The sequence below is a fragment of the Rhipicephalus microplus genome, chromosome 1 (assembly GCF_043290135.1).
Source record: "Rhipicephalus microplus isolate Deutch F79 chromosome 1, USDA_Rmic, whole genome shotgun sequence".
NCBI classification, from domain to species: domain Eukaryota; kingdom Metazoa; phylum Arthropoda; class Arachnida; order Ixodida; family Ixodidae; genus Rhipicephalus; species Rhipicephalus microplus.
Genome location: NC_134700.1, coordinates 285,786,546 through 285,807,359, shown reverse-complemented (window position 1 = coordinate 285,807,359; position 20,814 = coordinate 285,786,546). Strand labels below are relative to the sequence as shown.

Genomic DNA, 20,814 nt, shown 5'->3' with positions numbered 1-20,814 from the left:
GCGTGGTCGAGGACTACGACCAAAACGCAGCCGAACCCACGCATCAACCGGGATTAGCCCGCGGTGCGCCACCGAGTAATCTTGGAGGCCACAATGAAGCACGCTATTCATGCCAGATTCTAATGCTGAAATGCAGCTGGTCAAAGAGATACTAGCAAAATGAAGTTGGGCTGTTCATCCTCGATCTTATTTCGCTAATTGAAGCTTGAATGGCATTTTTGTAATTCTGTGCCGATTTCAGTCGACGGCTTCAAGAAAAAAGTCACAGAATATTCACGGAGTGAATGATGATGAGTGGGGCGAAACGTCTGTGCGTTCATCTGTGCTTCTGTCCGTCCGAGCATTCGTCCATATTTTGGTCCGTGCGTCCGTCTGAGCGTCCATCCATGCATCCATTCGTGCGTCCATTCGTACGTTTGTCCGTGCATCTGTCAGTCTGTCCATCTATATGTCAGTTTGTCTGTCTGTTTCGTCCGGCTGTCTGTCTGTCCACCCGTGCATGCGTGCGTGCGTGCGTCCGTCCGTCCATCCGTGTGTGCGTCCGTGCATGCGTCCATGCGTCCGATCGCGTTCGAGAATGCAGACGGCGAGCGGGTAACACCGACGAGACACGAGCGAAGGAAGCCGAGCGCAAGCGTCTTCAACGCGCCCGCCACTCTGCTTCGTCCATGCCCCACCAACGATCCGCCACGTACGGCAACTATCCAGGAGACTAAGGGAGGCACTCCTTCCTCACGCACCCAGGCACAACACGCGCAGCAGCCAATCGAAGAGTATCAGTACAGCGCCATCTAGAATATCCTCCCTCAGCTGCAGTTTGTGTGTGGGTACTTCTATGAGACAGCGCCGTCTATTATAGTATTCGAGAGATACTGCCTTCATTCTTTCTTGTCTTTTATTCTCTTGGTTTCTCGTTTTTTTCCCTTTTCTCGGTTAAGCGACACGCAGGACAAGGTTAGACTAAGAGCAGTTTCGCCCCTAAAAAATCCCGCCATATCTAGGAAGTGAATGATGATGCGTGGGCAAAGCTCCGGGAGTAAATCTGGTGAACCACCAACACTCCGGAAATTTGCCCACTCGACCATCATGTAAAGATGTGACAAACATCGGGTGGTACAATGTGTACACAACATCATGTTTTATTCGTCACCGTATATGGTAGTGAGACGCGGCTTCCGTCGACCCTTCTTTATAGCCGCGATGGCGTTGGCGCGAGATTGCTCATTTCTGATGCTCCATCTTTCCCGTAAGAGAACAATGTGTGGATGTGGAGCAGCGTGCGCTTAAGGCCTATCCGAATGCACGCAATTTTCTAGCGACAGTGACAAACGACAGCGACGAGTGACAGGGTTTGCTGCCACGGGGCCAGGCAGAAGCCCACTTGTACGCGTCACTTGTTGCGTAACGCGTATTTGTAAAACTAGAAAAGAGCGCTCGTCGCCCGGAAGCCAGCGTGACGACTTCCGGTAACATGGCTGCACCCCTGATCCTGGCTTCGATTGCAACTTGCTCTCAATGCTTGTTATCCGCGCGTACTTCAAGGAATGCAAAAAAAAAAATGGTGGTCGATAGGATATATGTTATCCACCACCATTTTTTTTACATTCGCATTTCACGCAGTGAGTGAGAGAGCGGCCCTATTTTATCGTAAACATTGTTGTCGAAGGTGGATTGATAATATGGGGGGTTTAGCGTCCCAAAACCACCATATGATTATGAGAGACGCTGTAGTGGAGGGCTTCAGAAATTTCGATCACCTGGGGTTCTTTAACGTGCACCCAAATCGGAGCACACTGGCCTACAACATTTCCGCCTCCATCGGAAATGCAGCCGCCGCAGCCGGGTTTCGATCCGACGACCGAGTATCTTAGGCACTAGACCACCGCAGCGGGGCAAGGAAGGAAGCAAGGAAGGAAGGAAGAAAGGAAGGAAGAAAGAAAGAAAGAAAGAAGGAAAGAAAGAAAGAAAAAAAGAAAAAAAGAAAGCAAGCAAAGGCAAAAATGCTGTATACAGCATTTTTGCCAGCATCAAAAATGCTGCCGCCGCAGCGGGGATTCGATCCCGCGACCTGCGGGTCAGCAGCCGAGTACCTTAACCACTAGACCACCACAGCAGAGCTGTTGTCGAAGGTTTGTCTAGATGTTTCGACAGCGGCTTGTGACAATAAATCGTAATGCAAAGTTCGTCGTAGCCGTCGTAGCGCACGCTTCTGGGCACCCTGCTGATGTCGCGGTTAAACTAAAGATTGCGAAAAGGAAGGTCGTGAAATGCGTTTGTTCCTTATGTCACACGAGGTAGTAATAAATTTGGCATGTTGTCATCGACCAACTTTTAAACTTCTTTACGCAATTTATGGGTAGCACGCGATAGTTTTCAATCTACCAGCAATGACACTTTGTCGCCGACATATGGCTGCAGCCGTCGCGAGGCGATGGAGCGATGGAGCAAGTGTGTCGCTGTCGCTCGTCATTATCGCCCGAAAATCGCGTGCATGTGGTTGGGCGTTAACGTTTAAAACGGCGGTGACATTGACGCTAGCGCTCATAACGGCGTTGCGCGGACGAGAAATCTGGGGAGGCGCAAACAATAGCAGTGATGGACCAGTGTTTCCTGTTGGAACATGCAGATCATGTACTGCTGATGGGCAGTAGGAGACAGTGGGCTCCGACTGGACACTGAGACTCGCATTCCGCTCTTATTTAACGCGCACGCTGCGAATTTTTATTGTTCGACGACGCAGAGAAATCTCCCACCAGCAGTATACCTTGGAGGTCACAGAGCGGTCTCCTATGGCTGCTATCTGCACGCTTGGGAGTAGAGCGAGCGCCAAAGACCCATCTAGTGGGAGCTCAAGTGCTAGCAACTGGCTACGACGCGACAACGGACAAGCCTCGACCTTAAGGAGCTTCGCCCCTAAAACGGCTTCAGAGTTTAATGATGCTGTTGAGACTCTGGCCCAATACTACTTTTACGAGAATCATGCTGTAGACAAACCCTATGCAGGCGCAATGAAAGTATAATAATTTATCCACTTATTTGCATTACGCGAGCCTTGGACATTAAGCACGAGAGAAGAACGTACAGCTTGTTCTTCTTGCTTTTTGAAAATACTATTATTTGCTGTTTAATAGCGACAACTTTATACAAAATAGCTTTTTTTCTTATTTGTGTACAAATTATGCGCTAAAATTATTTGTCATAGCTACTCAGCTACTTTTAGTTGGAGTTTTGGCTTCTTTTTTAATATACCGAATGGCAAACCATGTCGCGGTTCCGATCTTGGCTGCCACGGCTAAATTTAGACGAAGACGGAAAGCTAGAGGTCCAGGTGCTGTCTTAAAGAACACCAGATCGTCAAAATTTCGACAGCACGCCTCATTATACTATTGTGGTTTTGGTACGTAAAGCTACTTCGTATACAGCTACTACTGATGCCTGAACAACAACAACAACAACAACAACAACAACAACAACAACAACAACAACAACAACAACACGACGACGACAATTACAACAACTACTACCACTACTACTACTACTACTACTACTACTACTACTACTACTACTACTACTACTACTACTACTACGTTTCGGTATATATACGGAAATGTTTCTCGCTTGACAACCTGACGTATATACTGTGCGTTCGTGACGCAGCTGTTCGACGAGGTGCTTCCCGATCTGTACGGCAACTCGACGGACAACGTGGACATGTGGGTCGGAGGCCTGCTGGAGACGAGCGACCGACCGGGCCCGCTGTTCCAGACCATTATCCGCGACCAGTTCCGCAGGATCCGAGACGGGGACCGCTTCTGGTTCGAGAACAACGCCACCGGGTAAGAGAGCGCGGCTGCAGCAGCCACGTTCAGGCGCCGTGGAGGGGCTCGCGCGTATCTGCATTTCGCGGCCCGAGTATATAGGCTATGGATCCAAATGGAATTTTTTCCGCATCTGCATGTTTCACTTCCACATGAAACATGAAGTAGCAGGAAGCACTGCCTTGAATGTGCGCATCACGTGAACACTTATCAGCAACACAAAGAGCCTGCCTTCAACGAAGTTGTCGCTGTTGCTTGCCAGTAAATTGAAGGCAGAACTCGAGCAGGAGAATTGAACAGTTTTATTTAATCCAGAAATAGTGAAGAAACTTCTGGATTTTAAAAATGGTTTGGAAGAATAGGTGGCTTTGATAAAATGGGGAACGAAAACTGACAAGCGGAAGGAGGCTTAGACTGACATGTGTAAATTAATTTACGATTGAAAACAAAGAGGCGCTATGTAGAGCAGCGTATACAGTAGAATGTGGATCAAATTTCATGAAGTTAGAAAGCCGAAATGAATGCCACGAAAGGAACCGTTCGCTTTGTTTCTTTAGTTTTGGTTCATGTTTGCTAATCAGTGGAGGCTGTTCTATTTCCAAACACCTCGGTCACGTGGTGTCTTTTCATTGCTAAGCAGGAATGCGCATCTTGTCTCTCCGAAATATCTCTCCTCATTCTCTCTTTTTTTTCAGTTTCTTTTCACAAGAGATGATCAACAGGATCAAGCAGCTGAAAATATACGACGTAATCCTGACGGCCACAAATATCTCTGACGGAGATATTCAACTCAACCCCTTTCGCCTGCCTTCTGAAGGTGACTGATATATTATTGTTTAATTTAATTTAAGGAGGAAATACATGTGCAGCTGCTTCATTTCGCATTGAGTCTTCCAATAGCTGCACCGAAATACTGCACAGCGTTATGTAAACACGTAAAAAAATAACGCCACGATGGCACGTTCACATCACAAATGTCACAACAATTTCCTCCTCGTTTCTTTTGTTTTATTGCCTCCCACTCACCGATGGGTCAAGAACCGATCTATTCAGCCAAGCGTAAGCTTAGAAAATACGATGAAGTGTAATAATGAAGCACAGAAGGTGATGACGACACACTGCAGTCAATGTTTCGGGTGATGAAAGGCCTACTAGTTATTGAGTAAGCGACCGAATTGAACATATACCGAAACAAAATTCGCATGCACCTACTAACAACTAAGAGCAAAGTATTGACACTAAGTTGTAGTTCAGTAGGCGATTCCCTAACCCTTACTCCTTGCCAACACGATTCCCCAATTCATTCATTCATTCATTCATTCATTCATTCATTCATTCATTCATTCATTCATTGTAAAAATTTCACCTCAAGTGCACTCAAATATCACACGTGATTTTACCCACTCGCAGTCAACCTGGGACTAAGCCAATCGTGCCTGGACCAACTGACGACAAGCTACACGTGCACCACGATAGAAAACGTCAACGCCACCTGCCACGCGCTGCCGCCGCTCGACAATACCCGGGTCGAGAACTGCACGCGGCTGAAGACGTTCGACTACTTCAGCGAGAGCGAGATCTCCTACGCTCTCACTTTCCTCGGCCTCGCGCTCTTCGCTGTGGGTGAGCGCACGCCAGACAACAAGCACGATATAAACGCGTGTATTGTTGGTCAATCACCAGTATGTGCGCAAAAGTGATGCATAATTAAGCTTCAGCGCGGTCTATACGTATACGATTTGCTGCATAACCAGTCATATTTTCATGCAGCAAAAGACATTACACCTATATGAAAACCTACACCTACGTTGTTGAACATAAATATTTTTTTTCATTACGTCAGGACATAAAATTTTGTCGGATGGCAAATAAGAAGATTGCCAGTCATGCTGGCTTTGTTGCCATTTATGCGTTTACCGTAAACATAGGCCTTACAGAACCAGGGAATCAAAAGCGTTGTATTGAGGGAAGTACACATTTGAAAAGATTGTTGCAGTACGAAGAGCTGTAAATCATATCTTTGTAATAAAATATACGCCTAGAGAAAAACTTGACGAAACAGAAAAAAAAGAGGTATAAAGAGGTGCAGACAACGCCTATATTGATGAGGGGGAAAAATCAGTTTCGCCGCAAGGCCGAAGCAATCATCAATGCGAGAGCCACGTATTGGGATGTCACGCGAAGAACGGCAAGCAGATCGAAACTTGGAGTGCATTAGAGGACACACAAAAGTAACACACACTGGACGAGCGTGTACTAACAACGTTCTCCGTATACCGGCGTGACGCGGCCCGCAACTGCTGCAGACCCCACTTCGGGGGGGGGGGGGGTGTCTGATCGGGTTCTCCAGGACCTAATATTATTAATTTCGCCTTCAAACACGAAAGAAGTACGAAACATACGCGCAGGTATTCCCAGTAAGAGCGGCAACTAACAAGTGTCACAGTTGTTACACTGTGTTTGAACAGCACGCTTTTTTCGCAAACAGGGCCTCTGCAGCGAGCGAGGTGACCTTCGCAAACAGGGCCTCTGCAGCGAGCGAGGTGACTTTCGCGCGCTCTGTAACATAAAGGCAATCTTTCCGGCTATAGCACACGATGTACAAACTGCTCTCACAAGAAGATAAGCGAGCGCGCGCACTGGCATAGGATACTACGCCCCGTAGAGCTAAGTACAGTTTGAGGAGCGAACGCATTGCATCGGATGGGGCACAGAGCGCGCACTTTGCGCCATCTCGCTGGTTCATTAACAAGGCAAAGAACACGCTGATATACCACTGACATCGGCGTGTCGCCAGTGGTAAATAGTGCAGGCCTATATAAATATCTCACGGCTAGTATACCAAAAGACGTGATCTGTTCCGGCCTAACGGTTAGCGCCGCGTGCTCAGGAGTGAGAGGTTGTCCGTGTTGTTCTATTCAGCTCTTTCTGACGTATGTTCTTTCGTGTGTGTGTGTTTATGTGTGTGTGTGCTTAGAATATTTGGGTCCGCACAGGCCACCATTGAAATCTGAACTTGGCTACGTTCAATGCTTGAACGCTATCCAGTGAGGCTAGCCTAGCTGTGCTATTTGAGGAATTAGATGGTGTTAAATGGGATGAAATAGGGCTCAGCTAAGCTAGGAGGACATGTGAGGCTTATACAGTGCTGAAGAACGGACACGTCCTATGCTACCGTGGATTAGTTGACAGAAAAGACCTAGGGCATCATTTAGAGAATGGCAAGTATCATAATTAAGATTCAGAAGAAGTACAGGATGAAAGTGGTAGAGGCCTATAAGCCTACATCTAGCCACGATGATCATTTGGTTGAACAATTTTGCGAATACATAGAGTCAGTCATTAGTAAAGACACAGTTTATATATACTATTCTGATGGGCGACTTCAATGACAAAGTAGGCAAGAAACAGGCTGGAGACCATGAAGTAGGGGAATATGGCATCGGCTCTAGAAATGTCAGAAGTGAGTTATTAGTAGAGTTCGCAAAACATAATATTACGGATCTTGAATACCTTTTACAGAAAACGGGCTAACCGTAAGTGGACGTGGCGAAGTCCTCATGGCGAAACTAAAAATGAAATAGACTTTATTATGTGTGCATATCCAGGCTTTGTACAGGGTGTAGAAGTACTTGTCCAGATCCGACGCAGTGACCATAGAATGGTAAGGGCTTGTATTCACCTAGATTCCAAAAATCAAAGGCATAAAGTGATACGCAAGAAACCAATTAATGAGCTAACGATGAGAGGAAAAGTACAGGAATTGAGAGTTTTGCTTCAGAATAGATTCGAGGCTCTAAACGAGGTAACCGACGTTACCGTTGACACAATGAACGATAATCTTATTATTATCATGAAAGAGTGTGCAATAGAAGTTGAAGTCAGTAGACAAGACACTGGCAAACTATCCCAGGATACGAAAAATCTTATTAAGAAACGACAAACCATGAAAGCCTCAAATGAAACCGACAATATAGAGCTAGTGGAGCTTCCAAAGTTAATGAATAGGCGCATTGCAAGGTAGCTGATATCAGAAGTTTTAATATAGAGAGAATTGAGCCGACTGTAAAAAGCGGCAGAAGCCTAAAAGTTGCGAAGGCAGCCTTATGCATAGGCAAAAACCGGATGTATGCATTGAGGAACAAGGAAGGCAACGTCATAATCAATATAGATGGAATATATAGTCGAAATGGTGGAGGAGTTCTACAGACAGCTGTACCATAATGCCTAAACAACCAGGATGATATCGTCACAAATAATAATATCTCAGAGGAATTCGACGTCCTGTCCTACCAGTAACGACGGGGGAAGTAAGGAAAGCTCTAGCAGGAATGCAAAGAGCCAAAGCCACTGGTGAGGATAAGATAACAAGGGACCTGCTGAAAGATAGCGAAAAAATTGTGTCCGAAAAACTGGCCACCTTTTATACGAAGTGTCTCTTGGCGGGAAGGGTGCCGGGACCGTGGAAGAATGCCAACATCATATTAATTCATAACAAAGGAGATGTCAAGTACTTGAAAAATAACAGGCCGATCAGCTTGCTGTCCATTCTCTACAAGCTATCTACAGAAATGACAAGTAATAGAATTAGGGCGACATTAGAGTTCAATCAACCAAAGGACCAAGCATAATCTCGTACAGGCTACTCCTCAATAGACCATGTTATTACTATTAATCAGGTAATAGAGAAATGCGCGGAATACAACCAACCCCTATACATGGCTTTCATAGATTACGAGAAGGCGTTTGACTCAGTCGAGCCATCAGCAGTAATGCAAGCACTACAAAATAAGTGCATCAATGAGCCCTACATAAACATACATAAAATAAGGGACAAGGAAGCAATGTCATAACCAATATGAATAGGATAGTTGAGGTGACATAAGTTAGCTCCACCGCAAAGCAAGTTCGACACGGCGAAGCCACTACGCTTTAGCATAAGATGCGGCGAAGGCCCCACCTACAGCGGTCACTGCGGTTGCACACTACGCTAGTTCTCCGAAAGCGCGGGAAAGGCGCTCCGCGGAGCGCTGGCGGCATGGTGCGATGTTCAAGGTGGAAGAGGACGCCTACTTACAAATGCCGTGTTTGGGCGAAAAATGAACCACTATTACGCCCCACTGGTCCGCAAATAATATGGTCATATCACTCCGAGATGACAGAACAAAAATAAATCAATACTAACTAAGCATTCATTTGCATTGTACATTCGTGATTTGTTTATGGCACGGCTCATTGTGCGTCCGGAATCTCGTCGTACTTTTTTCAGGCTGCGTGTTACTGCTGCTGTTCCTGGCGGATCGGCGAAGACGATTGGTGGCCGAGGAGCGGAAAAAGCTGAACAAGCGCCGCTCACGCTCGGGGACCAGGGATACCGCCATCTGTGAGTATGCGCTGCCAGTGGGAACTTTCAGGATGGCCTGTAACATGACACGATAACATTTCGAAGGCCGTTGTATCTGTCTTTGGTCACACGGGTAATGCCCGACGAGATATCTTCATGTTTTTTGCGTGCTCGCTCACTCATCACCTTAAAACCGCTCACATACTCGATACCTCACTCAGGTGTGCAGGCTGTGTGTGCACTTGAGTGAGGTATCGTTCCTGAGCAACTCTCTCGTTCACTATTACGGCGCGCAGTGCGTGAGTGGCTGGGTAACCGCCAGGGCTACCGGAGTGTGGTTGCACGCCTGATGACCGACAGGAAAACCCTGGTTTTGACCAACGCGGCCAGCGGGGCGCCGTTGCGCAGCATCGACTTCAGCAAGGTCCAGTCGGTCGTCATGCAGGTGGCGTCGTCCAAGCGCCGCCACTTCCTGATGGTCAGAGTGCCCAAGGAATACGACCTGGTACGCGCGCATCGCACGACGCATTCACAAGTTCCTTCATTTTTTTTGTTTGTGTTTAAAGAAAGCCTCACGCTGAAAAGGAAACAGAGACAAAGCAGTTCTAAGGTGCTGTCTTCACAGATGTGTAGAACACGGGTTGCGTTCGAGGCTCTCACGATCAGCCGTAGCCGCTCTTCAAGCATGAGCCTGGATAAGGCTCTCTCCCAAACATCAGCTTTCGTTTAACTCAGTTCCTTTAAGGTAGTTGGGGCAGGAGGAGATGCTTCGTGAAGATTGTGGCCTATTCCGAGACCTGCTTTCTGGAGGCACTCAGCACGCCACAATGTTCTTTGCTTAAAACAATCTCAACGTACCAAGAAAATAACACAAGCGGATAAAGCATCACACTGTTAACTTCACATGACACTTCCGGGCCTTCTATACCTGGTTAGTTAAAGCGTACGGATACATTTCAGTCATTCTACTTACAGTCCATGTCTGATGGTCGCACATAACTATAGTGGAATCGTTTACGCGACTGTCTTTAGCTGACCTCGAGCTCTCACGACCGCAGGTGCTCAAGTTTGACGCCCTCGACGAGGTGGAGTCGTTCGTGCTGCGAGTCCAAGAGTTCCTGGGCGACATTGGCGTGGGCCACGAGAGACGCCAGACGGAAGAGAGCGTGCTGTTGCGAGACGCCATCACCCTAGAGCATCGCAAGCAGCAGCTCGACAAGTTCTTCCGAGTTGTCTTTGCTCAGGTGCGCCTCAAGGGCCTGATATGCGGCGACATCTACAGCGGTAGCCGCGTACAAGCTCATCCTTCACCCAGCTCACCTATGTAGGCAGTATCCTATGACTGCACATTTAGTGCGTCAAATGTGGGTTATCACAAGTGTGCCGAGAGAGAGAGAACGACAAAGGAAAGTAGAGAGGTTAACTATAGGCTGTACCAGGTACTACACACGGGGAGGGGGAAGGGAAGAAAAAGCAGAAAGAAAAAAACAAAGCATACGCGAAGACACATAGCGTTCACAGCGCACACACAAGCAGATATGCCTGAATTAAGAAAGGGAAAAATGGTCTTGCAGCTCCCCGACAATAACTGCACTGCTTCTTTAACGAAGACAGTTTCCTCTTGTCGAAAAAAATAGCTACAGCAGTATTCCGTGTTTTAAGTGCGAAGCATTTCTTAGCGAAATTCGGTGACTTTGAGCGTATATTTATCTAGCCACTTACGTTTGGGTGCTCTCTTGCTCACCCCCTTAGCATAGCGTGAACCAAAATTAGCATGGGAGGGTAAGACGGTTCGACGAATATGACGCGCTGGTCAAGGCATGAATAATGTCACAATCCCGTCGCGTACGTCGCCTAACAGTTCCCGCTAGACAGTGGCACATACCCATGGGTGGGTATGGGCCGCTGGTATGCGGATATGTGCCACAGGTGATCGATATTGACACTCAGTATCTACCGAGGAACGACGAGAACACACATGGGAATTTTAACGCGCGAGCGTCAAGAAATACGCGACATCGGTAGCGTCGACCCGACGAATGCAAAGAATAAAGTAAGGGTCTCTGCTGTAATCGAACTCAGACATTCTGCGTGGCATAGAAGCATTCTACGACAGAGCTACGCCAGGTATTGGAACTACTTTTCAAATAAACGCTACTCTTCGTGAAACGTCAATAGTGGTTGCAGTGCTGCCTACCCAATTTTATAAACTTTACATACGTACTCTTTTGGTACAGCCATCACGTCAGGTTAAAGGAAATTGTGGTTAGTTGCCATTCACTGAAGTTTATTTATGTAGCAGTGTCCAGGGCCAGCATCCTCGAGAGCATCAGTGCTTCGTATCAGCTTCTGGTGTTGCTAATACGCATGTTCCAATTGGCATCGTTGCGCAAGTGCAAACAACTGGGTATATAACCATCTGCAACTATTCAACATATGTCGGTGCGTGCAACATTTGTACACAAATTTAGCGTCATTTTATGACGGGCCGCTCAACAGAAAAAATTGCAACACAGTCACATTTCCTCTGTATGCTTCGGATAACGTCGATTCCCAGGTACGAGGTATCTGCCAATTTTTTTTAGATTCTTTAAGACTTCCTGAAAGTGGCACTCACATTAAAGGTACACGGCAAACATAAAAGAAAGTATGATGCGATTCATGAATAATTTAGCGACACCCATGATGAACGCCAACATCATTACGAGCTTAGAGAATAGAGAAAGAAGTGTCACTTCGTAAGGACTCTTAGCACTAGACGTCGCTGTTAGATGCGATCATAGCATCTAACATCACTATATTCATGTGGACATGATGATGCGCTTAATGTCCACCAAAGGCGGCGGCCATGGTGCAGGACGCAGTTCTAGTGGATCAGTGCAGCTTTCCCAGCTGTAGATAAGTGAAGGCGGCAGGTCCGAATGATCTAAAAAAATATTAATAACGTACGAGTAGGGCATTCTCAGTAAGTATAATGTGTGTCAAGGTATTCCTGATATACTTAAAAGGTCGAGAACAAACGTTATGAATAAAATGTTATACCTACACTGCCGTAAACGGAGATCCGTAATAAGAACATACGCGATGTGCAGGCGTTCGGAATCGATCACGACCAGAAGGAGATCCTGCAGCTGGATGCAGCCCAGGCACGCGACATCGTCAACCTGGAGCTGACGCAAGCCGAGTTCGCGGCCGCCCTGTCGATGGCTCCGGACTCCACGTTCGTCCAGCAGATGTTCGCCTTAGTCGACTTCGACAACAACGGCTACATATCATTCAGAGAATTCCTAGACATGATCGTCATCTTCGCCAAGGGTATTCATTCATTACGATTAGTTTTTTTACTTCAGTGTAGCCGTATAGGTGCCGTTCAGTGTTCTACACTAAATTGGTGCTGGGGGGGGGGGGCAAGCTTAGGTACAGCGCCCCCTCTTCCAACTCGTATTTTATAAACAGCGAAAGAAACACGAGAAAAAATGTCAATAGGACACGTACGACCTCGGAAAGTATTATCCGATGTTATCAGTCTTTGTGGTGCAGAAAAACGTGGAGTTCGCAAATAATAGATGCGAAAAAAGAAATTGTGTCATAGGGGCACGTGGGGAGGGGTGTTTAAGCTTTACCAAAGTGAAACATGAGTAGGGACGAGACATGTAGTGTGCGCCGGTGTTTACCATAGCAAAACCCTCACCCTTTACTGCTTCAATTGCCACCGGTCCACTAACGCACCGTCACTTTGCATATATGTTTTAAGAAGCGGTGTTTCAAATAGATGATCTTACCCCTGAGATGCACGTTTGTGTCTCTGGTTTTAGACGCGAAACTGGAGCACCTTGCTTGGTAAATTTTGTCGGGATAATGACACCACTGCTACGCCGAACAAAGTGCTTAAGGCAGTAACGACGAACCTTTAACTCATAATGTGCATAGTATAATCCGGTGTAGTGAGATTTACTCGCTTTATGTGACGCATGCCCATTGATGATGGACCGTGACGACTACGTGACACGCCGACAAGCCGAGACCCTAAGGCTCTTCGCCCTAACAAAGAATGCAAATTCTGCTCCCTAGCCTTCCGGGGGAGCAGGTGGGAGTAGAACGAGTTCGTAGAACGCAACATCAGGAGTCTCTGGCCACCGTTATTATCCAGAACTTGCATGGATGGCCATAACGTTGCGCTTTAAACAATGACAGGACAGGGCAGACTGAGTGAAAGAATGTGGTGGACTTGGCCCTCCTTAGATGAGGACAATATTCCCACCTCCCCCCACCCTCTTGGAGCTTCTGTACGCTCACACCTCAAACGTAGTTATAATTTTTTCTAGATCACACTTCGAAGTTACCTTGGAATCTCTAAAGCGTGACACATTAAAGGCGAGTGTCCTATTAACCCTCTGAAAATTCGGAGAGGGGCCACCTAAGCTGATATTGTATGAGCGCCACTACATGCAATGAGCAAAGGTTCAGGCACAAGCGCACGTGCTGTGGCTTCGTTTTCAGGCTTACTCCCATTCGTCGACTCCAAGAATCTTAACGGTTTTTCTGGTTTCGGTCAGTTTGCGCACACATCCGGCTGCGCATGATCTGCCAACATGAATCCCGCATCATGCAACAACGTTGTATAATTATAAAAAAATCGTGTGCATGAATGTGTTGGAGGAACTTGGTGTCTTCGAACATTTTACGGATCGTGTGCAAGCAGGTTGTTATGCGGAAACGGTGGTTCGTTGCCGACTCGTCCGTGTGATAAGATGCGTCAGAGTCCAGTGCTCGTGAACAGAGTTCGTTTCCTCTTTGCAGGAACGGCGGAGGACAAGACTAAGCTAATGTTCGACATGTACGACATCGACCACTCGGGAAAACTGTCACGCGACGAGTTTGCGAACATGATCAAGTAAGTGCTATCGCAATCATGTAGATTTATCTTTACCGCATGTGTTCGCACGCATGGCACGTACGGCGTGACCTCAGATTGACGCTTTATAAGTAACAGAATAACTTAGAGCATTTCTTTAACGTTTTAAAATGAAAGGACATAGCCAACTTGCAGACAATGGATGTTTTTTGGGAACGTTGTAGTTCTGTGTTGCGACCTATATCAGGATTTGCGATTCCCCTTTAATGAGCGAAAATTTGCTTAAATATTTTTTTTTGCTGTTTGCGACTGCAATTCAGCTTTCTACCTGACAATAATATACTTACCCAACTAAGAAAGAAGTTTGACTTTATCTTGAGCCCCTCCCATTCTTAATCATTTGAAGAAAGCGAAAGAGAGATAAGTAATACTTGGCGTGCACCTTGAGCAGAAGGTGAATATTCGTAGATTTTTATTTGTGGTTAATTTTTATAACTAAATTTGACCAAGCATTTGCCCTTCCCTTATCTTACAGGTCGCTACTAGAGTTGGCCAACCAAAGTTTGTCTCCGGAAAAGCTGAACGAACTGGTTAGCTCCATGTTTAGGGAAGTCGGATTGGAAAAGAAACAGACGATCACACTGGAAGACTTCCAGAAGCTGCTTTCCAGTCACAAGGACCAGCTCGGTTACACACAGCTCAGTTTTGACGGTATGCACTTGATGGAAATTTTAAACATTGTGCTATCACAAAAGCCGGTGATACAATCCTTCTGGGAATATTAAAGCTACTGCTGCGATCAGGGTTATAGAACAAGAGGAGTCACGAATATTGACCGAGGCAAGGGTGTAATATCCACCTCTTGCACCCAGGTGTTACACTTGCATAAATTTTTACATGCTTGCGAGTACAAATGGGTACTACTGGTTACACATAGTTAGAATTAATATTAGCTTTATGTCGGCTGGCGTATAGTCACGCCTACTCACAGAACGCAACGTGTTAACATTCATACGTCAGCCCAATGTTTACTGATCAGAGTCGTGAGTTACAGAAGAGGGGGATGGGCCCCGACCTCCTTCCCACAAACGCACGAGTGAGTCGTCTCCCTCATTAAAAACGACCTTACCAAATTGCAGCCAATATCTCATATCTCAAGGTACGAGATCGAAAGGCGTTAATTATAGCACCGAGGACTCGCGATACTGGCGTTAAAGAGCATTGACACCATGGTCAAGAAAGCCAATTATACGCTTACGGATTCCTGAGTCCACTCGCTAACACTCACTCAAACTCAGATTGAAACTTGGGTTTGAGTAAGTCCGAGCGAGTCCGGTTGAGGAAAATTTTAGTGAGTCCAAGTCATGAGTCTCAAGGACAAAATGTATTTTGTCAATTAGTGTGTGAATGAGTTCCATATTTTTTGCCGACCTATGTGAATCTGAAATAAACTCCAAGTCATTGCGGCTACGCCTAGACTGTGACTGCACGTGAATGGCTCTCATGGTGTTCCACGCGTGGCGTTTTAGCGGCGCGCACTCTGTAGAGCAGTCATGAACGCTTCCAGGTTGTAAATTCCTTCCCGGGACCTGTATAAAGTACCGTAATGTAACGATGCGTGCGCTTTCTTTTTCCTCACAGTGTCGACATTCAAAGGAGCACCTCCACCATCGATGAACAGAAACAGCGTCGTCTACCGCGCTCAGAACACCCTCGTGAGGGCTTACAGGTACGCGGACGTCTCATTGATCTAAACGATATCAAACCTGTGTCTTGTTGTAGCGACTTTTGTGGCACGTTCAATGCGTCGGAGCAAAATGACTACGTTTCCTAATCACTGCTTGATCAATAACCTAATCATTGTACTTATCAGTACAATTATTAGGTTAGTGTAAAGAATTAAAATACGTTCACATAAGGATGAAAATGCACAAATCTCTAACTTTATAATTTCAACCGCGGCACCCAAAAAAGATTGCGACAAAACCATTGCAGCTTCATCGCACATTATTTAACTAGTTACCTTGGACTCACTCGCCGGATTTTGTGCCGACCGGTTGTGCCCCCGCGATCCCCAACGACAGCGCAGCTCTGGCCGACTGGGCTCCCCCTACGCCATCTGACGCCGACATGAGTCTCGCTGAGTGGTGCCCCGTCCTCAGACTCCTGTGACCGTGTCCATCTTTCCTATCTCCTGTTTACTTCCGTCGCTCGCTGTCCTAGCGTCTCGCTCTCTCATTCCTCTCTCTCTATATACCTCTTGATTCTATCCTTTTAATCCTTTTTTTACCCCCATCCCTTGTGAGCTACTGTTGAGGTGTCGCACTCTGATGTAGACAGATACGGGGCTCTTTCTCTTCTTTTCCCTTTAAGAATAACATAACTAGTTACCTTAACCTTGTGGTGGAACCAGAAGTGCTACTGGAAGACAGAGAGATGAAAACATGTATTATAAAGCGAGAGAGAAACACACAGAGCTTAAAGCCGAAGCGCGACCCCGCTACATTGTCGGCGCCCCTAGTCCGGGACACCGGATGATGAGGTCCCGTCTCGCGCCCGTCTTACCGGAGTCCGTTGAGATTCCAGAGAAAAGCAGTTGAGGTGAGCACTCTCCCATGGTTCTCGAGAAGGAGTTGCAGAAAAGGGCAGGCGGGGATTCTTTGCACATAGTCATACTATGGGAAGACATCACTGCTCTGCTTACCACCCACCTGTGTTCGGATCAAAGTGTTCTATATATAATTGCAAGACAGAGTGCCTGTCTGCCGATGCCTTAAAGATCACTCCTCCGCCCTTCTGAACCCATTTCCAGGATACAGAAAAAGGCAGTAAGTGTCGCGATGACATAGAATTTCTCTGAACCACAGCAGCGGTTTATTGCCATCCGAGTCATAAAAGAGCTGGGACGCAGAGCCCGGTGGGTTGGAGCTCGGGCGGCCGCGTCAGCCGTAATTAGTACAGTACTAAAATCTATAAAGGTATATGGCTAAACTTGGGTCGTTTTCGGGTATCTCTGTTCAGCCGGGGTGCCTTGCCACTTTTACCACAAAATGTGGGAGCTCCTGCCATTATTACTTACATCTGTAAGTTGAAGTTGGATTTCGGTAATTTTCTTTTAAGAAGAAGAAGATATTTTTATTTGTCGCAAAAAATATACACGCATTGAGGTAGAATATACAGAAGGAGGTCCCATAGCACAAGGCTGAAAGGGGACCTCCTGTTAGAAATTGACATGTTGACATGTAGAGCTTACGTTGTTATCTTACGTTATCGTGGTTGTTTGTCTTGCAAGTAGTGAATGGTTCAGCGAATAGAGCTTTGGTGAACATCATAGTTGTAATCACAATGTTCGCGCTGAATAACTACTGGTCCGTAAAACAAGCTGGAAAGTTTTATAAAAAGATCAAGCGTAATGACACTATGTAAATATTCCCTGCTCCAGATCAACGCCATAGTTACGTCAAAATGTAAATAATTTGAGCTATAGTTGACTGATAATCAAAGAGAGTTGTGGCGACAAAACATGAAGGAACAAAAGGGGACGTCTCTGCCTGCCTCCTTATTGTCCCTCCTATTCCCAGTTTTCCTGATCGCACTCCCATTTCCCTACTTACCTTCAACGTGACGTCAATTTTTCTTCTGCGTATGAAAAATTTCTACGACTAGAGAAAAATTTTGCTATGTCTTCATTGCATAGGCGTATGTATAGACTTCCAGGACTGACCGAGAGCTATGTCGAAATACGTATAGGTGAGGTCGCAACAGCGGTTGACTTCGGTGCTTCGTGAACGCTGTTTTTTTGATCACTTAAGCAACTCCGGTAACCGACGTGGCGTTTTCAAGTGTGCATATGCCTTCTTTAACGGCGCCAGTTACTTCGGCGGCAAGAGTGACGCACCCACGGCCGCCGCCACGCTGGCTGCTGAGGCGACCGGTCAGCAGACTCGCAGTCGGCTGAACGTGCAGCCGCTGGCGCTGCCCCGCAAGGCCAACTACGAGAAGGAGTCGGTGTTGTCCCGCTACCTGGTCGCACTGAACAAGTTCGTCGAAAACCACCGACTCGAGATGTTCTGGCTCACCCTGTACACCCTCGTGCTGTTTGCCATCTTCTGCGAGCGGGCCTACTGTGAGTTTTCGCCTGAAATATGGCGTGCGATCACGTCATCGTGATCTATATGATGATTCTATATCATCGATCACGTGTGCGTAATCATCTATGCCTGTATCATTACGCATTTGTTTCGTCACACTGATTCACCTTCTGAGTTAATTAGAGCTAATGGCATTGAACTGCTTGAGTCACGATGGAAGACATTTAGGCTTAATTTTCTTTCCCAACTTCTTCAAAGACAAACAGCACTAGACCCTACACAGTACCTGACACCCATATCGACAAGGCATACGAGACACCATCACCCCGGAACCCCAACACCTTATTTTGCACGGACAGATGTATTTAAATTTTCTTTTTTTCCACGAACAGTGGAAGAATGGAACCTTCTAAAAAACTCTGTATAAAGATTCACTTTGGTTGACTTACTGTGTGTAAACTGTGTGTTGGGTGTGTAAACCTGTATTTGTATGTTGAATTCTTTTCTTTTTCCTTTTCTATGTGACTTGAGTGCCTAACATGTACTTACTACTTGTACCGTGCCCACCTGCTTGGACCTGTGAAGGTCTGCAGTATGCATTAAATAAAAATAAATAAATAAATAAAAAATAATTTGTGCCTTCTACTGAAAGGGTTTGCAGCGCAAGCATGGATCCACAGAAGTGTTGAATTAAAGGCTTAACAGGGAGGACGGAAAGCAAACAGCACCCGTGTAGTCCCTTTTTTTGCTTTTCATCCCTCGCTGCTTTGCTTGTTTTTAATTAAATGTATGTAAGGAGAGGTCGATGCCAATGCGTGGTGCAGGCTCCTTCCCTTCTCTTGCACAACAGTCGACATTGCATACGTATTAGGTAACAAACACACGGTGAGACATAGGTACATAGCACAACACTTACGCACTGAGCCCAAGTTTTTCAATACAGAAATGTGTCCACACCGCAAAGAATTTCCTGCTGACACTTCCGTGCTTTCGCTGCAAACCCTTTGAATGTGCACTTCAACCAAGTAGCCCAAATAGCTGTTCTTCAATGTGTGCTGCCGGGATCATCCTTTATATTCTGTCATTCCCTTTTCATAAAGTAGTAGTTCTTTTCAGACTGCGGTGTCCATTTCAAGTATGGTTGATTGATTGATATGTGGAGTTTAGCGTCCCAAAACCACCATATGATTATGAGAGACGCCGTAGTGGAGGGCTCCGGAAATTTCGACCACCTGGGGTTCTTTAACGTGCACCCAAATCTGAGCACACGGGCCTACAACATTTCCGCCTGCATCGGAAATGCAGCCGCCGCAGCCGGGATTCGACCCCGCGGTCTGCGGGTCAGCAGCTGAGCACCTTAGCCACTAGACCAACGCGGCGGGGCGTTTCAACTATGGTAAATGTGAAGGAAGATTACCTGGGTACGTTATCTGTCGACAATTATTCAGGTGTTGTTCAGTCCATCCACGAACGTTACAGCGTGATCATCGAAGGCCATGTACATAGTGAACTGCTTGTTTTCATTTCTGTTTGTGGGCCCGGAATCTCTTGTCAGCGCTAGTGACCACAATGGTCCATATTTAAGAGCGACAGCGCGTATATGTAACTACTTCGCTCAGTCAGTGCATTGTCGCGTTATGCAGATTACTCGGTGGAGCGCGAACACGGCGGCCTACGGCAGATCGCCGGCTACGGCGTCACCATAACCCGCGGCGCGGCCAGCGCCCAGATGTTCACCTACTCGACGCTGCTGCTCACCATGTGCCGCAACAGCATCACCTTCCTGCGCGACACGTTCCTGCACCAATACGTGCCCTTCGACTCGGCCATTTCCATGCACCTGTACATAGCCATCTGGGCTGGAATATTCTCGAGTAAGCCTCACACGCAACTAAACTTTCCTTTATTGATTGCTGAGAACACACACCCATACTTGATAACGATACATTCAAAGAAGGGATCAGACCCGGTCGCGTGTGCAATGTTTTTTAAGTGTGAATACACTTTATAAGCGACCCCAAACCATCCATCGCCGTCGGCGGCGTCCGCAGTCTTCCCTCTATCTTTAAAAGAAAGAGGACTTGGCGGGCCGCAGCGCGACGCTCTACCGAATAAGCCACGGACGCGACGCTGATATCGGTGTCAGTAACGCGCCTTATACCCCCTCCCCCTTCGCTCGCTCCTCCGCTCTCCTCGCTCGCTGCAGCTGCGCGCGCACCCCTCCCTCTCGCGCGCCCGCCTTCTCTCTCAGTTTCCCGTCGAGAGCCGGTCGTGCGATGGATGTTTATATCACGCCTGAGTTTCTGCTTGAATAATTACTCTTTTGTGTAGTGGACTTTTAGTGCACCAATACATTTTGTTTACTTTAGTGTACCGTAGAAACAGTACATCTACCTTTATTCAAGGAGCACAAGGAATGAAAACGTCTGTAAATAGTTTGTCTGCAACGGCAAATATTTACTTGGATACGGACAGCATCTCTCCTTTGTTTCACTGTTCACCACACGCGCGCGCAAAGGAGGAAAGGGGTGCCCAATCCTTAGTGCCTGGCCTTTGCACTGTGTTCTGACCCAAAGGGTCTAAGTAAAAAAGGGTCACAAACAGCCAGGGGCGCTCAATTAACATATCGCTTTCCCTATACCCCCAATAAAAAATTTTGCGCACGCCAATACTGTTCACGACGGTAATGACCCCATTACGATACTC

General features: G+C 46.7%; 2 protein-coding genes across 3 annotated transcripts in view; one reads left to right on the top strand and one right to left on the bottom strand.

Moving 5' to 3' along the window:
• The window catches only part of LOC119188293 (dual oxidase maturation factor 1), a 239,536-nt gene that overhangs the window by 32,791 nt on the left and 185,931 nt on the right, over nt 1–20,814 (bottom strand). The gene's annotated exons all lie outside the window — the stretch shown is intronic.
• Nucleotides 1–20,814, top strand: part of LOC119188292 (dual oxidase 2) — a 46,344-nt gene that overhangs the window by 18,526 nt on the left and 7,004 nt on the right. The window contains exons 12-23 of the mRNA XM_075896392.1: nt 3,658–3,836; nt 4,514–4,635; nt 5,229–5,441; nt 9,088–9,201; nt 9,459–9,667; nt 10,221–10,406; nt 12,255–12,477; nt 13,963–14,056; nt 14,553–14,728; nt 15,659–15,746; nt 17,890–18,143; nt 19,752–19,982. Coding sequence (XP_075752507.1) covers nt 3,658–3,836; nt 4,514–4,635; nt 5,229–5,441; nt 9,088–9,201; nt 9,459–9,667; nt 10,221–10,406; nt 12,255–12,477; nt 13,963–14,056; nt 14,553–14,728; nt 15,659–15,746; nt 17,890–18,143; nt 19,752–19,982 — 2,089 coding nt within the window. The remainder of the gene's footprint in view (nt 1–3,657; nt 3,837–4,513; nt 4,636–5,228; nt 5,442–9,087; nt 9,202–9,458; nt 9,668–10,220; nt 10,407–12,254; nt 12,478–13,962; nt 14,057–14,552; nt 14,729–15,658; nt 15,747–17,889; nt 18,144–19,751; nt 19,983–20,814) is intronic.